Source organism: Eschscholzia californica, unplaced genomic scaffold (assembly GCF_041429995.1).
Source record: "Eschscholzia californica isolate CP2 unplaced genomic scaffold, dmEscCali1.0.p SCAF_2, whole genome shotgun sequence".
Taxonomy (NCBI): Eukaryota; Viridiplantae; Streptophyta; class Magnoliopsida; order Ranunculales; family Papaveraceae; genus Eschscholzia; species Eschscholzia californica.
In genome coordinates, this window is record NW_028238309.1 from 30,518,215 (window position 1) to 30,529,333 (window position 11,119).

Sequence of the window (11,119 nt, forward strand, 5' to 3'; positions counted from 1 at the left end):
TTTTGGGGAATTGAGGTGGATCCCTTATGTGCTTTGTGTGGCTTTGCTAGTGAGGATGAATTTCATCTCTTTTTTCAGTGTCCTTTCTCTTCTTTTGTCTGGAACATGCTGCTTCACATGCTTGGTATTGTCAAGGTGTCTAGGTATGATTGGGAGAGGGAGGTGGACTGGATTGTCAAGATGTTTAAGGGAAAGGATGGGATTGATTTACTGGGTAGACTTGCTTTCAATGGGTTCCTTTACCACATTTGGTGGGAAAGGAACAAGAGGCTTCATCATGAATCTGGCCATAGTAGAGAAATGGTTCTCTTTCTCATTACTTCTGATGTAAAAATGAAAATGATGGCTAGTTCTGTCAAAGTTTTGGACACCATTAATACAAAAAAAAGTTTTGGACACCATGAGAAGCAGGAAGGTTGCAGCTGTTTGGAATTTGGATTTTTCCTTTGTAACAGCTAGTGTTATTGAATGTGTATGGCAGGGACCAGAGAAGGATGTTGTTTTGATTAACTCAGATGGTGCTTTCTCTTCCTCTAAGGCTGGATATGGCTGCATCTTGAGGAACCATAAAGGGGAGGCTCTTGTTGCTGCTAGAGGTGTCTATATTCCTTCTTCAGTCTTATATCATGAGCTTCAAGGAATAAAAACTGGGATGAGATTGGCTAAGGAGCTGCAGTTGGATCAATGGTCCTCCGATTCTCCTCAGTATCTTCAAACCGTTTGGTAATAGTATTCAGCTTGATCCGCACTTCATCGCAAATAGTATGAATAATCAGCCCTGGTGACATAACATCGCCTCTAAATACCCTGTTATTCCGCTCCTTCCAAATATGATAGACATAGGCATTTAGAAGCAAACGCCCCACCCGAGCAGCAATGGAAACCCCACCAAAGTGATTAAGACACCACTGTAACTCCTCTTCCCAATCAACATCACATACTCTCTGAAATCCCATCTTGCGTAATAGTGATTCCCATATATGCTTTGTAACCGAACAGACAAAGAATAGATGGAAATCCATTTCTCCATCTCCCCCACAGAAAACACATGTAGTGTCTATAACCATACCCTAATTAGCCAGAAGAGATCTAGTTTTGAGACGTCTTCGAAAGGCAAGCCACGTGATGAAACAATGTTTGGGTATTCCACCCAGTGACCATACTAAAGAAGTCCAGCTCCGTCGAGTTCCTTTGGGTCGAATTGCTTCATATGCCTCTTTGAGAGTAAACTCTCCATTCTGCTCTTGGCATCAGCTTCGACTTGCGTTTGTTTGGAAACCTCTCCTTTCTTAGGTGTAACCAGACCAGATTATCTGGTTCAAATGACTTAGCACGTCCGTTTTTGTTGGCCTTTTTCTTGTACTTCTCATTGGACCTTTCAATTTCTGCCCGAACATTCTCATGTAGCTTCTCCATTGTAGTTACCCTTGCCTTTGCTTCAAAATCTGCCTTAAACTCCAAAGGTATTGAAATCAGATCAATAGGAGTAAGAAGATTAAGACCATAGTCAATCTCAAAAGGTGAACGTTTTGTCGTGTAGCTTATGGACCTATTATAAGCAACTCAACCTGAGCTAGCTTTCGATCCCATTCCTTCAAGTTCCTTCTTTATCAAGCCTCTCAAAAGAGTAGTTAAGGTTCCATTTGTCACCTCTGTTTGACCATCAGTTTGTGGATGACAAGAAGTACTAAAAAGGAGCTTAGTACCAAGTAATCTTCACAAAGTCTTCCAGAAATAGCTCAGAAACTTTGAATCACGATCAGAAACAATGGTCTTAGGAATACCATGAAGGCGTGCAACTCCTTAAAATACAAGACAGCAACCATACTAGCATCATCAGTCTTGTGACAAGGAAAAAAATGTGCCATTTTGCTGAATCTATCAACCACCACCATGATAGAATCTTTTTTCCTCTGAATTCTTGGTAGTCCCACAATAAAATCCATGCTCACATCATCCCATGGCTGTACCAGAATAGGTAAAGGGGTGCACAAACCTGGTTGGAAATGACTCTTCATCTTTTGGCACGTTGCACATCTTTCTATGATTGAATGAACATCTCTTACCATCTTGCGCCAAAAGAAATGCTCCTGAAGCATTCCAATGTTTTGTTAATCCCAAAATGACCAGAAAGACCTCCGCTATGTGCTTCACGAATCAGCAACTCCCGAACAGAACTCCTTGGCACGCAGAGCTGGTTTCCTTTAAAAAGAAATTCATCTTGCAAATGGTACTGATTTGTAACTCCCTTTTTGCACTCATTATAGACTTCAGCAAAGTCTAAATCTTCATCATATGAAGTCTTCAACAAATTCAATCCCATAATTCAAGAATCCAGAATAGAGATTAAAGAATACCATCTTGAGAGTGCATCAGCAACAATATTCGTTTTTCCAGCCTTGTACTTTGACACAAATGAGAAGGATTGCAGAAATTCTACCCATTTAGCATGTCGGTGGTTCAACTTGTGTTGGTTGTTTATGATCTCAGTGCCTCATGATCAGAATGCAAAATGAACTGACTTGCCCTTAAATAATGCTCCCAATGAGTTAGAGCTCTCACAATCGCATAAAACTCGAATCGCATAAAACTCCTTATCATAGGTTGAGTAGTCCTTGGATAAGAACAGCTCCAATTCCCACTCCACTAGCATCGCATTCAACCTCAAACACTTGATTAAAGTCTGGAAGTGCTAGGATAGGGGCTTCACACAGTTTCTGTTTTATCAAATCTAATGCCCTTTGGGCAGCACTACTCCATTCGAACCTGTCCTTCTTCAAGCATTCAGTTATTGGTGCCACGATAGTGCTGAAATTCTTCACAAAGCGTCTATAGAATGACGCAAGTCCATGAAAGCTTCTTACATTAGATTGGGTTGCCGGAACTGGCCAACTCCTTATAGCGTCAACTTTGCTTTCATAAACTGAAATGCCCTTATCTGAAACAATATAACCAAGAAACACAATGCTAGAAGTAAAGAACTCACACTTCTCTGGCTTAGCATATAGCTTGTTTCTTCTCAACACCTTGAAAACTTCCCTGAGGTGTATAGCATGTTCTTCTTCAGTTTTACTGTAGACAAAAATATCATCGAAATAACCACCACAAACATTCCAATTAAATCACGTAGAACTTGATTCATTAGTCTCAAGAAAGTGTTGGGTGCATTGGATAATCCAAATGGCATGACTAGCCATTCAAACAAGCCACTCTTTGTCTTAAATGCAGTCTTCCATTCATCACCTTCCTTCTGATCTGGTGATATCCACTCCTTAGATCAATCTTCCAAAATACCTTTGAGCCATTCAGCTCATCTGGTGAAAGACCTCATTAGAATCAATAAGTTGAGCCTTTGTGGGTTGGTTAAGACAAAGATTGCTGTGAGAATTATGTTTGCTGTTCAGATAAGCATCAATCCTTTTTGGTGCTTTGTGAATAACTACTCTGCTGGAGGTGAGGGCAGGATTTGGATAGGTTGGGACACTAACATATTCAATATTAGTACTGTGTTTTGTTCTGATCAAATTCTTGCCATAAGAATTTATACCCCTGAGTCAAAGGTTTTTATGCTTGCTGTCGTTTATGGGCATAATACAAGGACCCAGAGATGTGATTTATGGCAGGTCATGAGGAGTTTGGTTAGGAGGTTTACTGGGCCTTGGTCCTTTATGGGAGACTTTAACTCCTTGCTCAAAGCTGAGGAGAAGATGGGTGGGGACCCTGTTAGGCTGGGCCACTATAGTGATTTTCCTAGCTGTGTTTTTTACACTGAGTTATTAGATTTTCCCTATACTGGTTGTCAATACACTTGGAATAATAAAGAAGAGGGGGATACTAGTGTCTTTTGTAAATTGGATAGAGTTCTAATAAATGTGGATTGGCTTGGGCTTTTTCCTGCCTCTAGAGTGAACTTTCTGCCTTCTGGTGTTGTTGATCATTCTCCTGCCATCTTCTCCTTAGCAGAGGTGAGTTATATTGGGAGACGACCTTTTAAGTTCTTCAACTTCTGGTGTGATGAGCCTGACTTCCTTGATCTTGTAAAAAAGGAATGGAGCAGGAAGGTTGAGGGAACTCCTATGTTCCAACTTGTTACTAAGTTGAAATGGGTCAAGGCTAGGTTGGTGCAGTGGAAGGTTGCCAACTTTTTGAATGTCTCTGAGAAGGTTTCTGAGGCTAGGAGGGTGGTAGAGGAAGTGCAGGAGCAACTTTACTCTAGTCCTTAGAATGTGGAACTAAGGAGAATGAATAGGAAAGCAGTCTCTGAATATACACATCTGACTTGTGTTGAGGCTTCTATGCTTAGGCAGAAGGCTAGGGTTCAGTGGCTGAATGAGGATGATAGCAACACAAAGTTCTTTCATAGCACTATTAAGGAGAGAAGGGCTAGAAACAGCATTTTCAAGCTTACTAATAGTGAGGGGGTGGTGTTTGAGGAGGAGCAGCTGGTTGTGGATGAATGTGTGGACTTTTATAGATCATTCTTTGGCACTGATAATGGAGGAGAAGGAGAGGATGAGATCCTGGACTCTCTCTCTTTTGCTAACTCTTTTTCTCTTTGTGATGAGCAGGTTTTGGTGGAGCCAGTGACTAGAGATGAGGTTACTTTTGCTCTTTCCACTATTGGTTTTGATAAAGCCCCTGGTCTTGATGGCTTCTCTTCTTATTTCTTCAAGAGATGCTGGTCAGTGGTAGGAGATGACTTCACCAGAGCTATTGTAAGCTTCTTCAAGTCAGGGAAGTTGTTGGATGAGGTTAATGCTACTCTTTTGTCCCTGGTTCCTAAAGTTCCTAATGTGAACACTATGACTAATTTTAGGCTTATTGCCTGCTGCAATGTGATATATAAAACTATTACTAAAATCTTAACTGTCATACTCAAGATAGTGGTTAAGACTTTGGTCAGTGAGAATCAATCTGCATTCATCTAGGGAGATAAATTCAAGACAACATTATGCTTGCTCATGAGCTGGTTAGGGCTTATGGGAGGAAGAATGGTCAGCCTAGGTGCACAGTCAAGATTGACCTGCAAAAGGCTTATGACACAGTGAGGTGGAGCTCCCTTCTGAAGATCCTAAGGAAGTATGGGTTACCTGACAGATTTGTCCAATGGATTGAGGTTTGCATCACTACTCCTAAGTTGTCTGTGGTGGTGAATGGTGCTGCCAATGGGTATTTTGGGGGAAAGAGGGGTCTTAGGCAGGGATGTCCCATCTCTCCCTATCTGTTTGTGATGGTGATGGAGGTCTTTGTTGTTCTTCTCTTTAGGAAGCAAGTTCTGGTGCTTTTCACCTCTACCCTAGATGCAAAAACTTATTGTTACCCATTTGTATTTTGCTGATGACTTGATGGTGTTTATGAAGGGTGATAGGGAATCTGATATTGCTCTTAGGGAGGTATTGAATGAGTTGCTTCTTTGCATTGGGTTGGCAGTGAATTGTAGGAAAAGCTCAGTGTTCTTTGCTTGTGTTGCTGAGGATAGTAAGCAGGAACTAATGCACATTCTGTGGTTTCAAGAAGGTGTTCTCCCTGTTAGATACCTTGGGATCCCCATTTATCAACTAGGCTATCTTACATTGATTGCATTCCTTTATTAAGAGAATCTCCAGTAGAGCTCGATCTTGGAAAGCCAGGTATCTCTCTTTTGCTGGTAGACTGCTGTTGGTTAATGTTGTTTTTAATAGCATGCTCATTTATTGGATGTCTGTGTTTATTCTCCCCAAGAGGGTCTATAAAGAGATCAATAACATTTTGAATGGATTCTTATGGTCTGGTATTGATCTTAGTATCAAGAGAACTACAGTGAAGTGGCAGGTGATATGCTTAGCTAAAACTGAGGGGGATTGGGGGTCAGGGATATTGAGACCTTAACTTGGCTTTTAATCTTAGACATGTGTGGGAAGTTGCTACTAATAAGGAGACCTTATGGGTTAAATGGGTTCAGCAGAATCTTGTGAAAGGTCAGAACTTCTGGCTCATGGAGGCTCCCGAGGACTGCTCTTGGTGCTGGAGGAAGATGGTAGAGGGTAGGGGTTATGCTCATCAATTCCTATATCACATCTTTGGTGATGGGGTAGATACTCTATTCTGGACTGACCCTTGGCAGTTGGCACCCTCTTGGTCCTCTTATTGGTCTTTTTGAAAACCACTACAGGTACAACTCCTATTTGAATATGCAAACTAGAGTTGCAGATTTCATTAAGGAAGGGGAGTTGTGTTTTCTGAATTCCTGTACTATGAGTTTCCAACTGTCTTCTATAGGCTCCATGAGATTCAGTTTCAGATTGATGAGAAGGACAAGGTGGTCTGGAGAGTGAACTCTAGAGGGGTCTTCTCCCTCAAAGATACTTATGAAGCTCTTAGACCAAGAAGCATTGATGTGCCATGGAAGTAATTGCTGTGGTTTGCAAAGTGCATTCCAAAGCACTGTTTTATCTCTTGGAAGATCTTGAACAAAGGTCTTAAGACTAGGGAGAGGCTTAAGTCATGGGGTATGAATGTTGGGGAGAATTGTGGCATATGTGGAGAGGGTGTTGAGACAGAATTTCATATATTTTTTGAATGTAGATTTGCTCAAGATCTCTGGCTAAGGCTACTGGCTGCTATGGGTTTTCAGAGACAATGGTTGAATTCTATTGAGGCTGAGATTGATTGGTGTATCACCCACTTTAGAGGGGATTCCCTTGTTGCAAAAGTGGGCAAGCCTGTGCTGAATAGTTTCTTCTATCATGTGTGGCAGGAGAGGAATAACAGAATTTTCAGGAGTAAGGCTATGACTGTTACTTCTGTATTCACCCTCATTGTGGATGAAGTTAGAATCAAAATGGCAGCATGGAAGGGCAGATTAGAGAACACTGCAGAATTTCACTTTGGCCACCAGGTGGAACCTGAATGTTAATCTTTCTAGGCCTAAGACCAGGGGATACAAGTGAGAACCTCCACCTAGTGGTTGGGCTTTGGTTAGTTCTGATGGTTCCCTTGATCACATGGCAGCAGGTTATGGTGCTCTTGTTAGAGATGAGAAGGGCAGAGTGTTAGGCCTTGGTGCTGGTTCCTCCCTACCATTTCAGTCATTGCTCGTGAGTTACAGGGTGTTGAGCTTGGCCTGAGGTTAGCTGCAGCCAGCAATTATGAGCAGGTATTAGTTGCTACTGATTCTATGGCAGTGAGCTTGTTGTTATCTGACTTTGGGAAACTCCCTCCTTGGAATGCTTGGTCAATTTAGTTGAGCATTAAGAAGATTTGGACATCCTTTAGAAGTTGTAAGGTGAAGCATGTGGTTCGAGAGGTGAATCAGGCTGCTGACCTCTTAGCTAAAATGAAGCATGTTGGTGAAATCATTTTTTATCCTACAAAGTTGCCTCTTGACTTGAGTAAAATCATTAATGAAGATAGTAATGGCAGAGTGAGGCTGAGGAAATTTTGGGAGTGATTGTATAGTGTTTTTTTTTTTTGCTTCTTTGTTGCTTTTTAGCTAGTTCCTCTTTGTTCTGGGTCTGGGCCCTTTAATCCCTGCTCACTAATGCAAAAAATCTGCACCTAACTGTGTGACAAATTTTTCGCACGAGTTGTGATTTTTTTTCATCCAATATGTTTCATATGTCCTAAAAATCCATTCCATCTGATGTTTTCAGGGTTTTACCTCAATTTCGACCCTTCATATTGTAAACAAAACTGGATCTACTCCTTTATATGTAAATGAAACTGTAGCAATATGAAACTGCGAAGATAGGGGCAACAGTAAACACAGAAACTATTGAAGAGAGAGAAACACCCGGGCGACGCGATTTTCTAGGGCTTTTCTGTTTTGATTTTTCCGGCAAGGGGTGGCGGCTGGTGGTTTCCATGTTTCTTGGAGGGTTTTTTTTTACCTTCTTCTCCGATCTTCTTGGAGGTTTAGTGTCTGATGGCTTCCCTTTTGTCGACAAATTCAAGGAAATGTTGGCTGAGAGGGAGGCTCGACTCATCATCCTGGTGGCAGAGATTCAGATGCTTTTGGATCTGAGTTACCACCAAAAGAGGGTGGTTTGGGTGAGGAGATATCAGATCCATCAGTGGCTGGAGGTAGTGCTACTCCATGTACTGACTGGGCTTCCCTTTTTCTTCGTAAGAAGGCTACTGTTCGAACACCATTGGAGTATACAGCTCCTTGTTCTTGATGGTAAATCGATGGTGTCTTTTGATGTGGCTGATTTTGAGGATAAGAGGAAAGAGTATGAATCTTGGCTTGTTGGTTCCTTTGTGGGACGTCGTCTCTCTTACCCAGCAGTCTATAATGCTCTTGTCAAAGCATGGAAACCTAAAGGTGAGCTCCGAATTACTCTTCATGGTGATTCTTTATTTTTCATTAAACTTTCTCTTGATGAAGATAGGAACAGAGCTCTGGATCATGAGCCTCTGTTCATTATGAGCCATTTGTTTGTTGTTCGACCTTGGACTCCTTTCATTGAGTCTGATTTTCAAAAGTTGGACTCGATTCCTCTTTGGGTATGTTTCAGAGAGATTCCTTCTTTGTTTTGGAACCCCAAAGGTATTGCTCGTATTGCAAGCGCTCTAGGGAAACCTATTGTGTTAGACCAGCCTACTGAGACTAAGGTAAGAATGGCCTATGCTAGAGTTTGTGTTGAAGTGGGTAAGGACTGTAAGTATCCTTCTGAAATCCCACTTATTATAGATGGTGAGATGAAGACCTCAGTTAAGGTGGATCCATGGAGGCCACCAATTTGTACTGGTTGTGCTGAGTTTGGTCATCTTTTGGGCAAGTGTCCTAAAATCCCAAAGGAAAAGGAACCTCAGCCAGTTTAGATGATAAAATAAAATAAAAATTTAAAGAGAAAGAGAGGAGAGAGAAAATATAATATTTTAAGGTCGCCGGCCGGAAAATTGGTCGGCCAGCGACCTTGCCGGAGAAGACGATGAGGTTGCGAGAAGATGAGGTGGCAGAGAGAGGTGATGAGATGGAAGAGAGAAATTCTGACTGGTTAACGGTGTTATAACGGTAAGTGAAAAAGGGAGCATCTGAGTATTTTTTGACAAAGTAAGGGGCTAGGCAGGAAACCGGTCACAAAGTTGGGGGACTATTTAGGAAATAACCCAAAAATAAAATTAAAAAATTTTAGAGTGTTTCTTGAAAGTTCTTATATTAAGTGCGGCAACATCATTGTAAAATGTCAAATAAAGTATCTTGTTGGAGAAGATTTTATCAGCAAAATCTCTAAATATCTTATGTGACACTCTAAACGTTAAAGTTTGAGTGTCCCATTAGAGATCCTCTAACTTACAACAATCACATAATTACTTAGGTCACCAGAAGATTAATTTTTATATAAAACGTCGGAGTCGATAATCCAACAAGAATCTTTTTTTTTTTTTTTTACTTTCAATTAGGTTTCAATTGTCAAAACAACTCGACAAACATACCGCGTTCTTCTTGTCGAGGGCTTCAATATCAAGCTTTGGTTTGCTCAAAACCGATCATGTATAAATAAGATACTATTTTTTTAAGTTTGGATTTGAATATGGGAAGATTTGATCTATATAAGGAAATTCCATATCCAACAATTAAAAGAAGGTGAAGGACTTATAATAACTTGTTCTATCTCATTAAAGTATGAATGAAAAACGACACAACTCTTTGCGTCGTTTTCACCACGCAAACCGCGCACGTGTGTGGCATAGGCGTTTAAGGAGAATTGAGTGCTTTGGAGGGCATTGTCGTTAAGAGCGTAGGAACCCTTATTTTATTTTTTTCATACCAAAGGAAATCTGACAAACAAGAATAAATCTGGATTCGAACGTAGAGATCTAGCAGTCGTAATCAGATAATATTTTGACCGTTGTGACCAACTACGATCACAATCTTACGGACCATATCAACCCCTTAATTTAGTGCCTCCTCCCTTCAAAAGATTGTAACTGTCCCCTCCAAATGAGATTGATAACAATCACCTCTCACTTATAAATAAGCCATAAAATCAGACTTAAAAAATCACTTAGAACTATCAGCGTTTAAGGCATTCAAGAGTTCTTCAATACTTATTGACGTTCAAAAGATTTTCAAATTCAAGTACCTCCGATTCTAAAAGGTAATTAATTATATCCTATGAGACAAATCACCTTTACTCTTGGTACAATAAATAAGGCGTTTCTTAAAGAAAGAGATCACTCGCCTCAGTCCTAATCAAATACTTTTTATTCTTTACCATGTATTCTTATTTTATGTTTTAAACTATATAAAATAAAGAAAGAGATCACTCGCCTCAGTCCTAATTAAATAGTTTTTGTTCTTTTCCATGTATTCTTATTTCATGTTTTAAACTATAATTTGTTTCTACAATTTCAAACAAAACTTTTTTTTTCGTAAAAGATTTTTCTATTTAAGATCCAATTTGTTTACCTCTAGTTAGTTCCAAAAGAAATTCATCGTTATTTAAAGAAACAGGACGATAAACTAATATATACAAATAACATAAAGTACCCATCGAATAACAAAATAGAAAAGAGTACCGAAAACTTAATTTTCTACATGCTCACAAGAAATTCGAAAATACTAATAAAAAGTACAATTCTAAAATATACAATATACACGAGGATACTATTGACACCGAAATCTAATTATTGTAGAGATAAAACAATACAAAGTATAAAAACATAATAGGGACAACACAATCAATAATACTTCAGTTTATTGCCCATAAAAACACCAACTAAAGCGCCAAATACTATATTGTAAAGAACCAAAATAAGTACCTAAATAAATGAACATAATTCACATCAAATACAAAACACACAAAATCCATGCAAAAAAAAAAGAAAAAGAGAACAAGTGCTAAAAGCAGACAACAATTATTTCATACATTTACACTTCAGATCGGAGTATTGTTGTCACACATTCACAATAATTAGCTACTTTACTACCCACTGCATTAATTTATCCGCTAAAAAGTTATTATTTTCTTAGTAAAATAAATTCTTGATCATACATACTAGACATGCTCAGCGATTTGTGTTCACTAATACTAATTATTAAAAAAAAAATTCATTAACAAACATTTTTCTTAGTAAACCCAATTTATAAGGTGTTCCCTGAAGACTTCATTTTTCGCTGTAAACGGGGCTTTGA

At 39.6% G+C, this 11,119-nt stretch overlaps 1 protein-coding gene across 1 annotated transcript; it reads left to right on the forward strand.

Annotated features, from left to right (window-relative positions):
* Positions 1-3,389: 3,389 nt before the first annotated feature.
* Positions 3,390-4,223, forward strand: LOC147557361 (uncharacterized). The gene has a single exon (XM_086658815.1). It carries the CDS (start codon positions 3,390-3,392, stop codon positions 4,221-4,223), a length of 834 nt encoding a protein of 277 aa, XP_086514941.1.
* Positions 4,224-11,119: the final 6,896 nt, after the last annotated feature.